General features: G+C 44.7%; 1 protein-coding gene across 1 annotated transcript in view; it reads right to left on the bottom strand.

Annotated features, from left to right (window-relative positions):
- The window catches only part of LOC119962827, a 95,093-nt gene that overhangs the window by 35,728 nt on the left and 37,097 nt on the right, over positions 1-22,268 (bottom strand). The window contains exons 3-4 of the mRNA XM_038790959.1: positions 18,430-18,542; positions 14,780-14,882 (exon numbers count right to left, since the gene is read on the bottom strand). Coding sequence (XP_038646887.1) covers positions 14,780-14,882; positions 18,430-18,542 — 216 coding nt within the window. The remainder of the gene's footprint in view (positions 1-14,779; positions 14,883-18,429; positions 18,543-22,268) is intronic.

The raw sequence follows: 22,268 nt of genomic DNA, 5'->3' as shown, positions 1-22,268 counted from the left end.
TAATTTGAGTAGTACATACTCTCCTGGAAGAGTAATTTGACTGTTCGTTTATATACATCCTTTGATGTTTTGCTTCCCTTCCTTTGCTCTCTCCTCCCTCTGTTGATTTGCCAGTTTTCTTATTTATTCCCATACTGGAGCATGGCAGAATTTACTAAAAGCAAATGTAGTTTCAGAATTGTATATGCATAAGCATTTTCACTGAGTAAATCATAGAAATAAAATCAGTTACAAAGTATTTCGAGTATTCAACCATACCCAATGCTAAAGAGCGGTGTACAATCCCCAAATTAGGTATCACAGGGTTTGGAGTAAATCATTTTTCTGTGGTCTCACATCCCCTCACCACAGAGATTCGGTTAATTACTTAATGTCATGCCTTTCAGTCAATAATTAAATTCTGCATTCAATTTGAACACCTGGGCTGCTTTTTCAATGACTGTGCTGCTGGGTATAGACCATTCATATATCAGTAGGCCACACATGATGTTGCCCATGGTGAATCAGAGGACACATTCACAAGACTTTCATTTTGGATACCGAATTGGTGTGATACTAGCTATTGGAAAGACTGTCCCACTTTCAGGTTCATGCTAAACTAATATTTTCTTGTCGAGCTACTGGTGCCAAAAGGGCATGTATTCATGCAGTGTATTCAGCTCCCTCTTGATAAGAATTCCTGTGCTATTGTTGCTACTGTATCACAAGGGGCTTATTTAGTAGTATCATTGGCAGTCACAAGATCTGGGAGAAGTTGGAATGTCTTTCAAGGTCTATTCTGGAATCAAGGGATAATTCGGAAATGAGGTTCGAAAGCCCAAGAGCACTGGAAGTGCTCGAGGGATCAGAGCACACTGAGAATTCAGTCCAAGGAATTGTGGGCATTGGGCAACTGGAATCTGTTAGTATTGGGACAGCTTGGCCTTGTTGTAAGGTTGTTTGGTGTCACACTAAGAGGTCTGGGGGCTTGCATTGTTAAACATAAACTATATACATATCCACGGTACAGCCATATATGGGTGCTATCTCCATGCTGACTCCTTCCAGACTTTACTCCCACACACAGTTTAACATTATGTGACTCTTTACATCGCACCATGGGTAGTACAGTTCTCCAGTCCCACAATAGCCCTTGTTCTGCCAAAACACCCTTAAACTATATGAAAATATGTAGGGATCCTGGAGGGGTGGGGGGGGGGCTTTGTGCCCATCAAAATTGAAAGGGAATTTTGGAACATGGGGGAGGGGAGGGGCAACTGGGTTTATTAGTTTTTGGGCAGTTCGATCTCATTACTCTGTGAGAGTGAGGAGTTCAAGGCAATGAAAACCAAGCTGCACTTGACTCGTTTTGAAGGATCAGGAACCAAATTCCATCATATTCCTACAAACCAGCAACCATTCCCAACCTGTTCACAGACCTGTTTGCGCTGCCAGCCACCACCCTCCAATGATTCCCTATCATTGGATGAATAGTTGTCCTCCTTACGTTACAGCTGTAAATGCACTTTGTGAACTGTTAGTGAGCCTTCTAATTTACTGGTTTTATTAAACATAGATTTTCATAAACATCCAAATTATGCTGTTGTATATTCAAAAGTTGATTGTTTCAGTTGTCAAGTTTTGTAATATTCAAAAGATTTCCCTCAAGTCCCCAAAGTCGTTTGTAAGAGAAATACATTTTACCCTGGATTTTTCAGCCATGGAGGGATGTGACTTAAATTAAAACAGAAAATGCTGGAAACACTCAAGTCAGTCTGCCAACATTTGTGGATAAAGAAACAGAGTTAACACTTCTGGTCGGTTTTGATTGCCATGGACACAGTCAATCAACATAATCCTAATTTCTCAAGACATTTCCTATTGTGCTTAACTCACTTGGAGAAACAAGCCTCGATCCTCATCAAACTTTTGAGAAAAGCAGAAGACTTACATTCTTGAAAAATATTTTTTTTTCTAACTGTTAACAACCAACTGTGCACAGGTGTGTTAATTACAGGCAACATTTTTTGTTCTTTGTATAGGTCAGCAGTTCATAATAGAAAAGGAGTAGAAATATAAGGCTGCCTGAAATAAAGCTTTGAGAATTTAATCTGCAGTTCCTTTTGAAGCCTTTGGAAAATAGAACAGAAATGTGCAAATCTCTTGAGGATGAAGAGAGAACCCTTTTACTTCAAATCCAAAGGCTAATGATAAATACTGGACAATTCAGCAAACTGCAACTTGGATTTTGAAAATGGAGGATGAGCCCAGAAATCAGAAGTCCACCCCCCGAACATGTCACCAACCACTTGCACAGGGGCGGGAATGAGGGTGAGTCATGCTAGGCATATTTCACAGAGATAGCTACCCATTTAAATGTGTGATCACACTTGTATGATTTTGATTAAATAGATTTGTGAAACACAATGGGTGGGATTCTCTGCTCCCTCAGCCACGTGTTTCTTGGGGCGTGTCAGAATAGATTCTCAGAGTCCTCCAACCACACACTTGCCATCAAACACCCTCTAAATCCCCTGCCCTTCACCTTAAATCTATGCCTCTTGGTTATTGACCCCTCTGCTAAGGGGAAAAGTTCCTTCCTATCCACCCTATCTATGCCCCTAATATTATACAACTCAATCAGGCCCCATCTCAGCCTTTTCTACTCCAAAGAAAACAATCACAGCCTACCCAGTCTCTCTTGACAGCTGGAATGCTCCATCCCAGAGAACATCCTGGTAAATCTCCACTGCACCCTTTCTGGTGCAATCACTTCCTTCCTATAGCGCGGTGATCAAAACTGCGCACAGTATTCCACCTGTGACCTAACCAGCATTTTATACAGCTCCAGCATAACCTCCTGCTCTTATATTCTATGCCTCATCTATTAAAGGCAAGTATCCCAAATGCCTTCTTAACCACCTTATCTACCTTTCCTGCTGTCTTCAGGGATCTAAGAACATGTACACCAAGGTCCCTCTGATCCTCTGTACTTCCTAGGGTCCGACCATTCATTTTATATTCCCTTGGTTTGTTAGTCCTCCCAAAATGCATCACCTCACACTTTTCAGGGTTAAATTTCATTTGCACTGTTCTTAGGATTTTCTCCTCATTATTTACCAGACCACCACTTTTGTGTCGTTTACAAACTTACTGATCATACCACCTACATTCACATCCAGCTCATTAATGTTTACAACAAATAGCAATGATCCCAACACTGAACCATGCAGAACACCACTGGACACTGGCCTCCAGTCACAAATACAACTTTCAACCACCACCCTCTGCCTCCTGCCACTAAGCCAATTTTGGATCCAATTTGCCAAATTGCCCTGGATCCCATGGGCTCTTGATATTCTTGATCAGTTTCCCATGTAAGACCTTGTCAAAACCTTACTGAAGTCCATGTAGACTACATCAACTACACTACCCTCGTCTACACATTTTGTCACCATCTCAAAAGATTCAATCAAATTTGTAAGACATGATCGCCCCTGACAAAGCCATGCTGACTATCCTTAATTAATCTTTACCTCTCCAAGTGGAGATTCATTCTGTCCCTCAGAATTTTTTCCAATGGTTTCCCTACCACTGAAGTTCGCCTCACTGGCCTGTAATTCCTGTTTTATCCCTACCACCCTTCTTGAATAATGCTACCACATTAGATGTCCTGCGGCCAGAGAAGGTTTGCAAATTGTCAGAATCTCTACAATCTCCTACCTTCCCAGTAGCCTGGGATGCATCTCATCTAGGCTTGGAGATATATCCACTTTTAAACCTGCTAAAATCATTCGTATCTCCTCCCTCTCAATGTTAATTTGTTTATATCATCAACGTCCCCCTCCTGATTTATTTACCTACATTGTCCTTCTCCATAGTGAACACGGATGCAAAGTACCCATTTAAAATCTCACCTACATCTTCTGGCTCCACACCCAGGATGCCACATTGGTCCCTAATAGGCTCTACTCTTTCCCTGGATCTTTCTTTAGATTTTCCTTTATTTTTCTCGCCAGTGTTTTTTCATGCCCACCTTCAGTCTCCTAATTTTGTATTTGACTAACCCCCTGCATTTTCCATATTCCTCTCAGACTTCCATTGTTTCAATCCCTCCATATCTGCCATAAACCTCCCTTTGTTTCCATATCCAACGCTGGATGTGCCTGGACATCCAAGGTTCTCTGGACTTATTGTGCCTAATCTTCACCTCTTTGGGAACATGTTGGCCCTTGTACTTTTTCTACTTCCTTTTTGAATGAATCCCACTGTTCTGATATAGGTTTTCCCACAAAGGGCAGCACGGTGGCACAGGCGTCACGGCGCCGAGGTCCCAGGTTCGACCCCGGCTTTGGGTCACTGTCCGTGTGGAGTTTGCATGGGTTTCGCCTCCACAACCCAAAGATGTGCAGGCTCGGTGGATTGGCCACACTAAAATTGCCCCTTAATTGGAAAAAAATGAATTGGGTACACTAAATCTTTAAAAAATTGTTTTTCCCACAAATAGCTACTCCCATTCGATATTGGCCACATCGTGTCTTATCCTATTAAACCTGGCCTTCTCCCAATTCCAAACCTTTATTTCCAGTCCACCTTTGTCCCTTTCCATAACATTTTTTAAAATTTTAAACATTTAAAGTGCCCAACTCTGCACATCTTTAGAATAGAATCCTACAGTGCAGAAGGAGGCCATTCGGCCCATAAGTCTGCACCGACACTCTGAATATTGAGCTGCCACAACTATATCTCTGTGATAGCAATAATACCATATTTCCATGTGTTAATCAACATACTCAACTCATCTGCCTTACTCGCAAGACTCCTTGCATTAAAATAAATGCCATCCAGCCTTGCCATACTTCTCCCTTGTGCCTTCACTCGTCTGTAATCACTCTGACTTAGTTTTTCTTCTATATTTGGCAGTGCATCACCTCATACTCTACCTCTACTCCATATTTCATCCTCCTGCCAGATTAGTTTAAACCATCCCACCCCAACAACACTTGCAAAATTCCCTGCAAGGGTGTTGGTCCTGTTCCGGTAAAGGTGCAACCCGTCCAACTTGTATTGGTCCCACCTTCCCCAGAAACGGACCCAGTGATCTATAAATCTAAAGCCCTTCCTCCTACACCATCTCTTCAACCATGCATTAATCTCTTCTAACCTCCTATTTCTTTATTCACTGGCACAAGGCACTGAGAGGCACTAGAGTAATCCAGCGATTACAACCTTTGAGGTCCTGCTTTTCAATCTGCTGCCGAGCTCCTGAAATTCTTGTTGCAGAACCTCATCCCTCTTTCAACCTTTGTGAACTGCGACCTCAGTCTGTTCACACTCCCACTTCAGAATGCCCTGCAGTCATTCAGTGACATCCGTGATCCAGCCACCAAGGAGGCAACACACCATCCTGTCGTAGAAACACCTGTTTGCACCCCTCACTATTGAGCCTCCTTCCACTATTGCTCTTCCACTCTTTCTCCTTCCTCCTTGTGCAGCTGTGCCACACACAGTGCCGTGAACTTGGCTTTGGATGCACTCCCCAGAGGAACTATCACTCACAACACTGAAAAACGGTTCTAGAGTGAGATGCACCCTGGGACTTTTCTAACTCCTGCCTGCCTCCCTTCTTCTGACTTGTGGTCACCCATTCCCTCTCTGACTGCGCTTCCTTAAGCTGCAGGATGACCAAGTCTAAAAACATGCTATTCACTCAGCCTCGCGGATGCACCTCAGTACCTCCAGCCGACACTGAAGCTTTGAAACCCGGAATTCAAGTTGGTCAAACCGGTGGCCTTTCCCACACACGTGGTCATCTAGATGGCAAGGAGCATCTGTCTATAAATTCCCACATGCTGCAGGCGATGCAACACACAGGACTGAGCTCCCCCTGCCATAATATTGGTTAAAATACTTTAACCGTAAATTTATGCCCAGTAGAAATTAATTTAACGTTTTTTAAAAAGGTCAAACTTTTACCTTAATGTGGTTTCCAAGTGGAGGAAACAACTTACCCGCTACCTACCAGTCAGCTCTCTCTCTCCCCTGTGCTGGCATCAGTTTTCAGAAATTGATGTCAAATCTTCTGATGCCGCCGTCTGTTGGGCATGCTCTGCTCCACCCTGCTGCTCCCTCACAGGTCAGCTCCTGTAGCTGTAACTCTTATTATTTATATTTCTCAGTTATTTATATATTAGGTCCTTCCCCCTCTTCTCAAAATTCCCACTGTCTCCAAATTCCCAACTTCACTATTCTGTTCAAATGCCACTCCGTTTCACACCCATGCTGCTCACACCCTCTCTGTTTTTATACAATTTCCAATTGATGACTCAACTGCCCGACACCTGGTGGTTAGCGTCTATTGAGAAACAAATGCTTACAATTGACAGTCAACTGCCACTGGCTGGCAAGGTCTGTTAACTAGAATTTCTTTCTTTTTTTAAAAAAAAATATTTTTTCCAATTAAGAGGCAATTTAGCATGGCCAATCCACCTACTCTGCACATTTTTGGGTTGTGGGGGCGAAACCCACGCAGACACGGGGAGAATGTGCAAACTCCACACGGACAGTGACCCAGAGCCGGGATCGAATCTGGGACCTCAGCGCCGTGAGGCGGTTGTGCTAACCACTAGGCCACCGTGCTGCCCAACTAGAATTTCTAATGTTCTACGCTTAAGTCAAGCTGCTAAACAAGGCTACAGCTTTTACTGATTCCACTTACCAATACTTCGCACCATCTCCAAGTTCCCAATTAAGCCACTCTATTCAGATGTCACTCCCTTTCAGGACTGCTCTGTTAAGGTGGAGAAATGAGCTCTTCACAAATACTTGGTGCCATGGACTGTGACTGAAGGTAGCATGCTGTGCTCCACAAACACTGACAGCCCCACTGGCTTACTGCTTCTCAATCACACTGCTATGCCAGCAGTGTGCAGCTGTGAAGGATCTTGTGAAAGGTCAACTGTGTTGGCGCATCCTGATAGATGGGTGGCGAGAGGGAAAGTGGTTGGATCAATGACCATGGCACTGTTCATTATTCATCCACCGAGACACGGCTGCTAGCTACATTACTTCAGAATATCTTTACCAGATAGTGGTGTCAAGATGATGCCATCTCCATATATATGTCTTGTAACAACTCCATGGCTCCAGTGCTTCAGTACAATGTGCTGTCAATAGACTGCAACCACGACAGCTCTTTCCCAGAGAAAGCCCATGACGCGCCATCCGTGGGCCATTTTCAGAGTTCCCACTCACCTGACGGGTCAATTACATCTCCTCTGAAGCACAGGACCATCACCTTCCAACCTCTCAAATGCACCTTTCTGTGCCAGAGATGCCCAAACCACATCATGCCCACCTACAACGCCACACCACTTTTGTGGTTACCCACCCCGGCCCAAAATATAACCCACCCCCACAGACCCATTCGGGGCCACATTTATAAAAATCATGTTTGCGGAGCTGGGAATTCTCCCAATTCTGAATATCCAATGAAGTTCCAGGCTTGCATGTGCAGCAGATGCAAAGGTGAGCGGAAGCTCCATTGTTCTGGGGGAAAATAAGCAGTTTATCCATGGTCTCAAAAATAATAACTTTAAAATAGGAATCAAAAGGCACATAAAATATCATTCAGTTATTTGATGTGACATATTGCTGTGAAATATGTCTTTCTGGAATTTATTGAATTTAAAACTTACTCTGGATATCATAAATATCAGTTACTGGAAGAAATAGTGGATGAATATGTTTTTTAAAAAGTATTTGAGGAATTCAATTTGTTCACTTTTTTTTAAATCGGTGGCTTTGCCAGGCCACCCTGCAGTGCCTTTTTTCATGTTTCATGCGTGGTTTCTCCTTTGCACTTTTCTGGCTGCTTTTAACACCAGACAGGTGAGTAGTGAGACAAAACTCATCCACATCCTCAGAATCATTATCTGAAGAGAAAAGACTGGGCTACTAGGAAAAAGGCAGGAGAGTGGGAGTAGATGACTACAGGTCTACCAGACATCTCCCTGCTGTGAGGTAACTATTATATGATTCAATAAAATGGCTTAAAAACAAGAGTAATCTCTCTCTTTGTAATGATGTGGAGATCTCGGTGTTGGACTGGGGTGGGCACAGTAAGACGTCTTACAACACCAGGTTAAAGTCCAACAGGTTTGTTTCGAATCACTAGCTTTCAGGGGCAGTGCTTCGAAAGCTAGTGATTCGAAACAAACCTGTTGGACTTTTCTCTTTGTGATGTTAGCATGGGTGTGATATTTCAAACGTAATGATTTGCTGCCCCCTAATGGTACAATCTTAAGGACCGTCAGTCAGCCAGTGTACAACCACTTCCAGATAGAAATGACTTCCTTATCTCACTTTCAAAGCATTGAAGTGGCATTTTAGAATGATTGCCTGAAAAAAAACACTTTACATTCCCTGCATTTTCTGAAAAAATAACTTCTTTCAAATCTTTTTGTTCAGTGATTTTCAATAGAATCCTGTATATCTAATTTGCTGCAAAATTAAAACAGGGGAGCAAATAAAAATGAAGGAGCGTGCCAAATTGTCTGAAAGCAAGCAAAGAGCATGGACATTGAAGTTAGACTGTTTTCAATAAACAGCAAGAAAATGGTGATTTTTCCTTTGACTTCAAATGTTCTAGATTATAGCCAAGTCTGAAATAGCTCCTGCTGAAGACAACTAAGTCATTATAGTACACACACATTTGGGGGGGGGGGGGGGGGGGGGGGTGCAGAAAGCTCTCTGCTGAGGCAGGTTTTGTGCCAAAGGGGAGTGAGGGGGGGAGGGGAGTGCTAATCAGATGAGAGGTACCTGATTGCTGGTTGCAACTGATACCAACTTAAGGGACTTGTCCCGCCACCACTACTGGTATTCACAAGCTGTTAGCGTTCCTTGCGGACTTCTAGTTCAACGGACCCAGCACTGAGGAGGGGGCAGCTGGCTCAGAACCACGCCAATGCCCTTGCTTCCAAACCTCTCCCTCCCTCCCACCACCCCCATCCTGCCTTCGCTCACCAGGATCCCTCAGCAATGCTGAGCCTCAGGTGGGTGCATTACCGACAGCTGCCACCTCTCCCAAAGTGCTGCTGCCAAGCAATGCCCAGCTGTTGCCTCTGATTGGCTCTCACAGGCAAGATTTCCATTCCCAGTGCCCTTGATCCCAGAGAAGTGCCCGAGAGGCACTTTGGACAGCAGCCTTCCCAAAAGGAGGTGACTCAGGGCTGGTTCTCTAGCCAGCAGCGAAGACCCACATCACCTCCATCAAATACCACGTAGGCTGCCACTTTAACCTTCTTTAGCAAAATGGCTAAAAAAGGAACCAGAGAACTTAAATGGGGCATATGAAAAAGATTAGATCATGTAGTACCTTCAGTTCCCTCCCGCTCTTCATAGAAATCATGACCGAACTGTATGCCAACTCTATCCACCCAACAAACCGCCATATCCCTTAATACCTTTGTCTTTAAATCATCTCATAATCAACTGAGTTTGCATCTTCTCTTCCTTGTGAGAGAGGGTTCCACACTTCCTGTGATGAAGCGTTTTCTGATCTCTCCTGAATGACTTTGATTTTAAGGTTACATCCCCCACCAATGGGAATTGTTTCTATCTACACAATCAATTAATTTAAAAATCCTAAAAAATGTCATTCAAATCCCCGTGTAAGGGTCCTTCCTATTTATTTCCTTATTTCCCCTTTCTTTTATTTTGCCGATCTTATTTTTGATCCATGGATGATGAATGGACATGTATCTTTAAGGCAAGCAGCAGAATTCAGAAGTTACAGGAGAGAACACTCTGCTAGTTGCAGCAGGTTTGAATAGGAGGCTGCTGATTTGTAGGAACCAATGAGAGAGTTGGGCTGGGACTTGGTTTGACTGATTGGCTGCTGGACAATGAATTGGCCCAAAAGGCTGTACTCTGCCCTGTAGCAGGTGGTGATTGAATCCTATCCCAGTGGAATGCTTTTCAGAGTCACAAAGAGTTTCAGTTTTGATCCAGGCAGCACTTAAGCAAGGTCCTACTCTCTCTCCTCCGTGTTTCCTCCAGAAAGGCTGACCTTCTGAAACTACAGAGAACCTAAATGAATCTATCTACGGGAAAAACATTCCAGGCTGCAGCCAAAGACTGGAATCTGCTATCTCTCTTTGGAAAGTCTGTGACTACTGTACTACTATCTATCTCCAGAATACCTGTGAGTGCTGTATTTCTGAAACTACAGAGGCCTGAATACAAACCACAAACTGAAAGTAAGGTGCTGGAAACAACCATCTGAAACAAGACTCTCTTTCCCTTTTACTTATGGTTTTTTACCTCTTTCTTCCCTTCTGTGGTTGTCTGTCTTGGGTTTTTGCTATTATATTTCATTATAGTTCTTGTTATAGACAAACTGTAATTGTGTTTACAATTACAGACCTGGTGACTGTAATTATTGGGCAGCCAAATACTTTGGGTATGTTTCTAAGAATTATTGGTTAATTCACTTGTGACTCCGAGTCAAGTGGAGCTGGAATTGACCGCGCACTATCCCAGGGTATCGTAACACCCAGTATTCTTCCATAATCTGAGGAAAACAAGTCTTATTTATAGATTCACTGCTCACAATCTAACACATCGAGCCCAGGGAACATGCTGCTAAGTCTGCACTGCAGTCTTTCCAAGGTCACAATGTCCTTTCTATGGTGCAGTGTCCAGCACTCTACACAGTACCCTTATCTAACCAGTAGCTTATATAGCTGTAATAAAAATAACTCCTTTTCATATTCTAGCCCACTTGTTAGAAAGGTGACATTTCATGACCATTACATTTTAGTGATATGCACACAAGGATTCCCATGTCTTTGGAACTCCACCCTCCCGAGGATGATCTGTCAGCTGCCTGCGTAGAAATCCATCTCCCACAGTTTTGCCCACTTCATTAATCTAGTTGTTGTAATGTAATGCTAAAATACTTATTATGCCACCAATCTGTCTGTCATCGGAAAACTTGGATATATGGGTCTCTATTGTGTTATCTAAGTCATTAATAAGTATAATGAGCTCTTAAGGTCCCAGCACAAATCGTTGTTTGACACCATGAGCCCCTTGTTTACAATTCAAGTACGTACTACATAAGAACATAAGAACTAGGAGCAGCAGTAGGCCATCTGGCTCCTCGGGCCTGCTCCGCCATTCAATGAGATCATGGCTGATCTTTTGTGGACTCAGCTCCACTTTCCGGCCCGAACACCATAACCCTTATTCCCTCTATTCTTCAAAAAACTATCTATCTCTATCTTAAAAACATTTAATGAAGGAGCCTCAACTGCTTCACTGGGCAAGGAATTCCATAGATTCACAACCCTTTGGATGAAGAAGTTCCTCCTAAACTCAGTCCTAAATCTACTTCCCCTTATTTTGAGGCTATGCCCCCTAGTTCTGCTTTCACCCGCCAGTGGAAACAACCTGCCCACATCTATCCTATATATTCCCTTCATAATTTTATATGTTTCTATAAGAACCCCCCTCATCCTTCTAAATTTCAACGAGCACAGTCACAGTCTACTCAACCTCTCCTTGTAATCCAACCCCTTCAGCTCTGGGATTAACCTAGTGAATCTCCTCTGCACACCCTCCAGCGCCAGTACGTCCTTTCTCAGGTAAGGAGACCAAAACTGAACACAATACTCCAGGTATGGCCTCACTAACACCTTATACAATTGCAGCATAACCTCCCTAGTCTTAAACTCCATCCCTCTAGCAATGAAGGACAACATTCCATTTGCCTTCTTAATCACCTGTTGCACCTGTAAACCAACTTTCTGTGACTCATGCACTAGCACACCCAGGTCTCTCTGCACAGCAGCATGTTTTAATATTTTATCATTTAATATTTGCTGTTATTCCTACCAAAATGGATAACCTCACATTTGTCAACATTGTATTCCATCTGCCAGACCCTAGCCCATTCACTTAACCTATCCAAATCCCTCTGCAGACTTCTGGTATCCTCTGCACGTTTTGCTTTCCCACTCATCTTAGTGTCGCCTGCAAACTTGGACACATTTCACTTGGTCCCCAACTCCAAATCATCTATGTAAGTTGTGAACAATTGTGGGCCCAACACTGATCCCTGAGGGACACCACTAGCTACTGATTGCCAACCAGAGAAACACCCATTAATCCCCGCTGTTTGCTTTCTATTAATTAACCAATTATCTGTATTCTCCATCTTCTCCTGCCTAATCAATCTCCCATCCAGGTTGATAATTCGTCTTCAATTCAATAAACTTTCATTTCGGATAACAGTCTTTTGTATGAAACCTTCTTGAATGCTTCTGGAAGTCTATATCATTTACATTAATGGACATTCCCCTGTCTCAAAAAACTTAGTTAAGTTGCTCCGACATGACCTACTCTTTACGCATCCACATTGGCTCCCTCCATTCAGTTCAAAATTTTGCAAGTGCTTCATTATAGATTCCACTAACTTTTCCACAACAGACTAATGGGTCTATAATTCCAGGTGTACTGGCTTTCTCTCTCATCTCTTTTTTAAAATAATAACATATATATTTGCAATTTCTCAATCTAAAGGGAAACTGCCTGAGTAGGGAGAACTTGTGAGATTATGGCTAAAGCATCTACAAATTCAAATTCTTCACCTATGGTGGTGCCATGAATTTGTGCAGCAGGGGTAGTGGTGTTTCACAGTGGTGTCATCATGTGTTGATGGTAGCGAAGCAGGAGGTGTAGTTAATTCTTTAGACGATCAAAGAAAACTATGAAAGAATATTGATAAGATGGGGCAAGGGCTAGAAAGTGACAGATGAAATATAATGTCAGTAAAAATGACATGATGCGCTTAATGGGCTGGTTTAGCAAAGTGGGCTAGACAGCTGGTTTGTGATGCAGAACAAGGCCAGCAGCACGGGTTCAATTCCTGTACCAGCTTACCCAAACAGGCGCCGGAATGTGGCGACTAGGGGCTTTTCACAGTAACTTCATACTTGTGACAATAAAAGGTTATTATTATTATTTAGTTAAACAAAAACAGACATTATATTCTGAATGGAAGCAAACTTGGTGCAGAGGGATTTAGTGATACAGGGTCATAGGACTTCAGGTTGATTAGACCACAGAAAAAGTTAATAGAATACTGGATTCTCAAGAGGGACAGAATATAAAAAAAGAAGTAAAGATGAGACTACATAAAATCTTAATTAAACTTCTGTAAGAGCACTATGTGCAGTATGTCTGTAAATTTGGTGCTTTACAGACAGCAAAATTCAGATTCACTCAGACGTCATCTGGTATGAGAAATTAGGATGACAAATATAAAGAAAGAACGGAGATTTATTTCATTGGTATAATGCAGATTACAGAACAATAGGGTGGCAGTGTTTAGAATTATGAAAGGATAGCGCTGGTTAGATAGAGGCAAACTGTTTCCAGCCATTTGAAAGGTCAAGGACAAGAATAATAATAATAATAATAATAATTGCTTATTGTCACAAGTAGGCTTCAATTAAGTTACTGTGAAAAGCCCCTAGTCACAAGAGACAAGATTCAATGGAAGATATTTAGGATAGAGCTGTGAGGTGCTGGAATTCACTTCTAGAATTAGTAATTGAACCAAAAACTGAAACTATTGACAACTAGAAGTGAATGGAGGAAAGGGAAGGGGAATCAAGGGAGAAGGAAATTGGGTGATAAATGTGATTTAAATTATTTTCTCCCTTGGCCATGTTAGACCAAATGGCTGGTTTCTGTGTTGTAATTTCGAAATATTTCTTTATTTTTCCTTTAATGTGGCTGCCTGCCTGTCATTACTTCTTCCTATTGCTGCTGCTCTGCCTCCATTGCAAGATCACATCAAGGAATGAAGGTCAGAACTTGATAATAGAAGTTGGAAAGCAAAAGGTTGCTCGGAATCAGTTAGCAAAATATTCCGAGTTGCACAGCTATGAAATAATGGGGGAAATTTTATCAGGAAAGAGGAGGGGGACTTGGGTGGGTGTGTGTATGTGCATGAGTGTACGCATGGAGTTAAATCCAATAAAAGTAATTTAGGGTTGGGATTTCAGCATCATCCACTCCACTTCCGGATTACACGCAGGTGAGTTTGTGGCCGAGTGGGGAATGCCCTTGGAGCTATTGGTAAGTAACTAAATTATTCTAATCTATAATTAGCTGCTGTTTAAGCCATCTATTCTGGCATTAGCAACTAGCGCATCTACTTTCCGAGCTGTCAGCAAGTTGCCAGGGTCACTAAGCGCACATCGAGAAGTGTTTTTTTCAGTGGAACTGACAGGCTGGGGTTTGAACAGTGAAACTGAGTGCTGCAGCCATACCCAGGTAAGAGCTTAGTAATCACAGAACTTCTGAGGATGTGCTTTCACTGCCTGACAGGTGATTGCTAACTTTCTGGAATCCAGTTACACCTGCCTTGCACTTCACTCATCTACAGCTGCACTTTCTTGTTGTCATTCCTCAGCACAGGCACGGGAGTCGGTTATGAAGTGCCACCTTGCATCTCTGATGAAGAACAAGAGGAGTAGCAAAACTAACACCATCAGCAGCCTCAGCTACCTGTTCCTGAGTCATATGGCCCTCCATAAGGCAGAGGGGATGGACACAGATCCAGTTCCATGGAGGCGAGACCCCCCAACACATGGTCTATAGGCAGAAAATCAGCACTCTCTTAACATGTTTAAGTAACAGCGATTTCAGAAACCTCTGATATAAATTTTTTGAGGGCAATAGCTGTACATAAACTCTACTTTGGAACAAATATGTAAGCGTTACGTACGAACTGAATAACTTGGCATGGTTCAGATGGCCGCTTAAAGTAGACTGTGTTTTTGTTCTTGATGTGGATGGTGCCGTTGAAGGGCGAAAGCTTGACTCTACACCTGGAATGCAATAAAGTGATACTTCAATGGAAGAGAAAGGAAAAAGATTAAGTTTCCATATTGCAACTTTAGGAGTATAGAGCTCTGCACCCTTTTCTATTTTGCTTTGACAAAAATCCTAAATGAGTTTCAGTCATTATATGTTAGTACATTTATAATCTTGAAATTTTTGAATCAAAGGGCAGAGTAGAATATAGAACTGGTATAGAGGCAGCAGGAAGAGTAAAACAGTCCTCAGCAAATTAACAAATTGGAAATCCATTTTCATGTTCTGATAAACCCCTGTCCACACCCCCCCATGAAAACTTTGACCTTTTATTTATTAATTTGTCAGTCACCTATTTAGTATAGGAAAACAACAGGAGAACATTTCCAAAAAGTAATTTGACTGAAACTAAGACAGTAATTGAAAATACCTCAGGTGTGAAAAAAGGTGAAGGTTTTACACGCAGTATGGATGGTATCATTCATGGAACCGGGCGAGCTGTTCTGTACAGCAAGAGTAAGAACCAGTAGCATCACCAAAGGACAGTTAGATTATTAGTACAAAACCAAAATATTGCGGAGGCTGCAAAACTGAAATAAAACCAAAAGTTGCTGGAATGGCTCAGCACGTCAGGCAGCATCTGTGGAGAGAAACATAGTTAGCTGGACCAATCTAATAGCCCCGCCTGACTTATGAAGTGATGCGGCCAGTAAACCTCTCGCACGATGTACCCAGCTCATTACATCTCGCGGGATCTAACGAGATCTCGCGAGGCGTCGCAATCTGGATCCCGCCCATCCAGATTTGCATATTCAAGTGAATAATTAGCCCCAGTTAAATATGTCTATGCTGGATCTATCCAGCACCTGGGATTGAATCCCCTTGCCTGAGAGACCCGAGGCTGTGCCATTTAGCACTGGTTTCCACAAACGTGGACCAGGCAGAATAGTACTTGGGGAGGGGCTGACCCAAGCAATTGGATGCCACTGGGTGATTTCCTCTGGGCATGGTGGTACCATGGCACTGCTGATGCCACTCAGGCAACACTGACACTGCCAACCTGGGACCCTGGCAGTACCACCTGAGCACCCTGGGAATGCCACCCAGGTGGTACTGCCAGACTGATAGGGGCACGGGCATCTTGCTTGTGCTAGGAATCATGCTCGGGGGTGGCCTGCCCTCATGAGGTGGGGTGAGGGGTCTCGAGGACCTCTAATCGGTATATTGGGGCATGGGGCGAGTCCGGGGATCAAGGGATTAAGGTGCCTATTTCTTCCTGCACTGGCGAGCTGAGCTCCTCAGTGCAAGAAATGAAGGTAAGTGCGACCTTGGCCGGACCTTCCTCACTGAAGCCCAAAAAAAAAAAGTGCAATAGCGGTGCCGTTTCCGGTGCTGCATGTGCCGGGAAAAACCCGGCTAAATACGCCCACAACGAGACTCTTTTTTTTCTGTGAAATCTGGACAAAATTGTCTTTCATCAGAATTGAGGGAAGATCGGAAGTGGCTTCAATTCGGCCTATTCTCTCTGCATCCATTCCATCAAAACCTTACATACCATTAAAGTCCTCTATTAGGTTACCTTCTTTTATTTGGCGATTCTTTCCTGATATGTATACCAATAAATTTCAGGTGTCATCCTTATGAATCTTTTCTGTGCCCTCTCCAATGTGCTTTTTATAATATGACAACTAGAACTGCACGCAGTATACTCCAAGTGTGGTCTAACCAAGGTTAGATACAGGCTTAGCATATCTTTCCTACTTTTCAAGTCTCTGCATCTGGAAATGAGGGCCATTGTTTGGTTTGCTTTTTTAATGACCTTGTTAACCTGTGGTACACCCTTTAGTGATTGGCGCAAGAACAGAACTGAAGAGTGAAACAGACTCAAAATGTTGCCTCTATATTTTCTCTCGACAGATGCTGCGTTTTTCCAGCATTCTCTGTTCTTGTTTCAGATTCCAGGAGCCGCAGTATTTTGCGTATTTTACTGATTGGAGTATTTGTTCCAAGATCCCTTTGTTTTCTCTACCACCACCTTGACTTGCACCTTCCAATTAATAAGTGATCTTCTCCCTGTTCTTCCTTCCAAAATATTCAGACTTTGTTCACCAATTATTAACCCATCCTGCAAGTTTAATAATGCCCTCCCATAATTTTTTGCAGCCCTCCTCAGGATTAACTATCCGTCCCAATTTGGTGCCATCCACAAATTCAGAAGTGTATTTTTTATTTCTAAGCCCAAATCGTTAATGTAAACTGTGAACAGCAGTGGTTCCAGTAAGAAGTCTTACCACACCAGGTTAAAGTCCAACAGGTTTGTTTCAAACACGAGCTTTCGGAGCACTGCTCCTTCCTCAGGTGATTCACCGGAGAAATAATTACAGTGGGCAATACTCGAATGGGTTTGGTGTTGTTGTCGCTTGCTTCTCCCGGACGGATCTCGCTGCCGTCTTGTGCTCACCTCCGCTTCTGCCGTTCCTCCCGTCTTTCGTCTTTATTCGCCTCGTTCCCTGCTCCTGGAGATGCCATGTTCGTTATTGTAACCTGTGCCTTCCTTCCTTCCGGCTCTCATTTCCCTGCCTCCCCCCACCTCCCTGGTTCTTCTCTTTTGTTCCCTATCTCTTCCCTCCCCCCCCCCTCCCGTGGTTTGCCTTTCTTTTCTCTTAGGTTAAGCTGCACCCCCCCCCCCCCCCCCCCCCCCCCCCCACCTTCCCGGACTATCTCTCCCTTTCATGCTTTTGCTACTTTCCCCTGATTCTTGGCCACCCGGCTATTCTTCCTCTTGTTCGTTGGCCAAAAATAGGTCCCGGAACAATCGCGTGAATGGCTCCCACGTTCTGTGGAAGCCGTCGTCTGACCCTCGGATGGCGAATTTGATTTTCTCCATTTGGAGAGATTCCGAGAGGTCAGTCAGCCAGTCTGCAGCTCTGGGCGGTGCTGCTGACCGCCAGCCAAACAGGATTCTACGGCGGGCAATCAGGGAGGCAAAGGCAAGGGCATCCGCCCTCCTCCCCGGGAATAGATCTGGCTGGTCCGAAACCCCGAAGACCGCCACTTTCGGGCATGGCTCGACCCTCACCCCCACCACTCTAGACATTGCCTCAAAGGCGGCTGTCCAGTACTCCACAAGTCTGGGGCAAGACCAGAACATGTGTCTTTCTGTCTTTTTTAAATATGCTATCTCTAACTGATTGCCTTTGCACATAATTAGCTGCTCCACTGCTAAAAAAAATGCTGACGAGGCAACAAATCCGCCCCTAATTAGAATCTTATGTAATTATGTAAATTTTGCTGTCCATCTTCATGAAGCTCACAACCAATTTTATTTCCAGGCATCCCTGGGAAAATTCCCTGGTGCCAGGAATACAGAATCTCTCACTACTACCACCATCACCACCGAGCCCTTCAAGTCAGGACTGGGAAAATTCAGCCCATTAGCTCTGTTCCTTCCTCCACATGATGCTGTCAGACCTGCTGAGTATTTCTAGCATTTTCCTCATTGTTTTTATATCAAAACCATGTCTTCTTTCTGAACAAATATTAAAAGTTACACTATTATACCTGTATCAATGCTGACGTTTGAAGACTTGAGAATTGTTTCACCATTAAAACAGTTCACACTGATGGTGTAAAGAGTCCCAGTCCTTCGATCTGTTAGCTTCAAACTTCCATTTCTGAAATTGTATCAAACATATTAATTAAATATACCGACATGGCATCAAGCAGCTGTAAAATATTGTAAACCATTTGGACGGGAGTCTCCGGTCACCCAGCCGCGTGTTCGGCGAGCCGTTCGCTGGCGGCGAGATTCTCTATTCTCGCCAATTGTTACTAGGATTTCACATCAAAGCCACCCAACACTGCCCAGGGTAGTAGAGTCCCAACAGCCAGAGAATTCTGGCCAGTAAACGTAAACATGAAACACAAAGCACCTCAAGTGTGGGCCGGAATTCTCTGGCCATTGAGATTCTTCTTTCCCGCTGGCAGCGCACCCCCGCCCACTGGTTTACTGGTGGCATGGGCTGGCTTCAATGGGAAATCCCATTGACAAGCTGTGGGAGTAGAAAATCCCGCTCCAGCAAACGGCACACCGCTGAGAAATACGCGACTGGGTGAACCGGAGACTCTGCCAATAAACAGGTGATAGATCAATGGATCAATGCATTTGTTGAGAGAGGAATGTTGTTTTTTTAAATATAGAGTACCCAATTTATTGTTCTAATTAAGGGACAATTTAGCGTGGCCAATCCACCTAGCCTACAATCTTTGGGTGTGGGGATGAGACCTGGGGAGAATGTGCAAACGTCACACGGACAGTGACCCGGGGCCGGGATCGAAGCCGGGTCTTCGGCGGCGTGAGGCAGCAGTGCTAACCACTGAGCCACCGTGCTGCCCGAGAGAGGAATGTTGTTGAAAAGGGAGCTTTCAGCTCTTCCTCAGAAAAGTGTAGCAAGATATTTCCTGTCTATTTGACAGGATTTCAGCATAATACCTCAACCAAAAGTCAGCAATGAGAGTTTCCCACAATATTTAGGTCCAGGTATCACAGTAATCTGAGCAAAATGGATTGAAGTAAAGCTTGCAGAATTTTAAATGTAAAATATTATGCCCATAATTACTTTACATGGAAGTCTTTTACATTGGTTCAAAAACCCATTTTCCCAAAGCTGACAAATTTACCGACTAACAAAATATTAATAATAATCTTTATTGTCTCAAGTAGGCTCACTGAAATGAAGTTACTGTGAAAAGTCCCTAGTCGCCACATTCCGGCGCCTGTTCAGGTACACAGAGGGAGAATTCAGAATGTCCAATTCACCTAACTGCACGTCTTTCAGGGCTTTTGGGAGGAAACCGGAGCACCCGGAGGAAACCCACGCAGACACGGGGAGAACGTGCAGACTCCACTCAGACAGTGGCAAGCCGGGAATCGAACCTGGGACCCTGGAGCTGTGGAGCAACAGCGCTACCCACTGTGCTGCTGTGCTGCCCATAATGTGACCACACACCTAGTTCAGAATGACGAGTTTCCATCCATTGGGCTGGACTTTCCTTTCCCCAACCATGTGTTACTTGGTGACACACCGTTCGCTAGTGGTGGGATTCTCTCTTTCCGCCGCTTGTCAATGGGATTTCCTATTGAACCGCCCCACGCTCCCGGGAAATCCACAGTGGAAAAAGAAAATCCCAACGGACGGAGAATTATTCTGTCTGTTCGAGACTGTTCATTCGTTGTGACCAGAAGCACAGGGTGCACAGCCACCCATGATCCCAGCATTCATCACCTGGACCTGCAACAACCAGCACTTAATTGAAGCCTGACTCTGGTTCTATTTCTTCTGCTGCTGCAATTACTTTAAATTATTTTCAATTCAGTTTAAATTAGACTAAGTTCAGTCAATTATAGCAGAGCAGAGCACGCCTGTGTGATATTTGAGTCATGGAAGTCCCTCAGTATCACCACACTGTGGTTCTTGCACTTCCCTGCGGTTTTCCTGCAGATTTGTTTCTTACCTCTCTCCCACTCTCTGGAGATGTATAGAATTATCCCATGTCGCGTGATGTTATCATTTTTGTTCAGCAACCCTAACCAAATTGACTCTGTCCTTGCCCTGTCAAGGACATTCTCTCTTTCTAACATTACAAGGTCCTCCCTAATCAGTATTGCCACCCCACTTCCTTTTTTTGCCGTTTCTATCTTTTCAAATCACTTTATATCCATTTATATTAAGTACTTACCCCTCACCATTTTTAAGCCACGTTTTCATTTTTGATACCATATCACATACCCACACGGCTATTTATACTTGTAGCTCACCAATCATATTCATGACACTTTGTGTCCCGGGTCCCGGCGTAGCAGAGTAGCACCAACCACTCTGGCGTCGGGCCTCCCCAAAGGTGCGGAATTCTCCGCACCTTTAGGGGCTAGGCCCGCAGCAGAGTGGCTCCCGCTCCGCTGACTGGCGCCAACGGCCTTTGGCGCTACGCCGGCCGGCGTTGTGGCTGGCCAAAAGGCCTTCGCCGGTCGGCGTGAGTCTGCGCATGCGCCGAAGCGGGACGTCACCACCGGTGCATGCGTGGTGGAAGGGGTCTCTTCCACCTCCGCCATGGTGGAGGCTGAAGAAAAAGAGTGCCCCCACGGCACTGGCCCGCCCGCCGATCGGTGGGCCCCGATCGCGGGCCAGGCCACCGTGGGGGCACTCCCCAGGGTACGATCGCCCCGCGCGCCCCCCCCCCCCCCCCAGAGGACCCCGGGGCCCGCTCGCACCGCCAATCCTGCCGGCAAAGAGGTGGTTTAAACCACGTCGGCGGGAGAGGCCTGACAGCGGTGGGACTTCAGCCCATCGTGGGCCGGAGAATCGCTGCGGGGGGCCCGCCAATCGGCGCGAGGGGCACGCCAACCGGCGGGGCATGATTCCCGCTCCCTGCCGATTCTCGGGTTGCGGAGAATTCCGGCCACGGCGGGGCGGGATTTACTACTCATTCCTGTTAAAGTGTAACTCATCCCGTTTGAATGGGTGCCTTCTGTTCCAGAACTGGTCCCAATGCCCTGAGAATCGGAAACCCTCTCTGCTGCACCATGCTTCAAGCCATGCACTGATCCCCCCATAGCTTTGTATTTAGATTCTGACTAGCATGTAGCACTGGGATTAATCCAGAGATAACTATCCTTGAGGTCCAATTTTTTTTTAAAAATATTTTTATTCAAGGCATTTTACATATAAACATGAAAATATCAGAACACATGAACAGAAACCACCAGCTTCCAACTTCCCCCGAAACAAACACCCCACCACACCCCGCTTTCCTAATTTTTATCCCCTATTCGCCCCCACCCCATTGACACCTCAATCCACCTTGAAGAAATCAATGAGCAGTTTCCACCTCCAGGTGAAGCCCTTCTCCGACCCCTACAAAGCGAACTTGACCTCCTCCAAATGCAGGAATTCTGCCAGGTCGCTCACCCACACCCTCAGCGGTTCCAGGTCCCGCCAGCGCAACAAGACCTGTCTCCGGGTTACCAATACTTCGACCTCTCTCCCCACCTGGACTCCCGGATCTTCTGCCACACCGAATATCGCCACCTCCGGACCCAGGGCCACCCCCACACCCAGAATCTCCCGCCAGAACCCCCTCAACCTCGGACACGCCCAGAACATCTGATTCACGGGACACCCCCTCCACACTGCCCATACCTATCCTCCACCCCCGACAAAGAACCGACTCATCCTCGCAACTATCATGTGGACCCAATGCACCACATTAAACTGGATGAGGCTTAACCTCACGCACAACAAAGACAAGTTCACCCTCCACAAGGCCTCTTTCCACATCCCAGCCTGCACTTGAGGTCCAATTTTTTTACTTCCTCCCTAACCCCTGATAATCTGACCATA

This window comes from Scyliorhinus canicula, chromosome 3 (genome assembly GCF_902713615.1).
Source record: "Scyliorhinus canicula chromosome 3, sScyCan1.1, whole genome shotgun sequence".
Lineage (NCBI taxonomy): Eukaryota > Metazoa > Chordata > Chondrichthyes > Carcharhiniformes > Scyliorhinidae > Scyliorhinus > Scyliorhinus canicula.
Note: the sequence above shows the minus strand (reverse complement) of the source record. Positions and strands in the feature narration are given on the sequence as shown.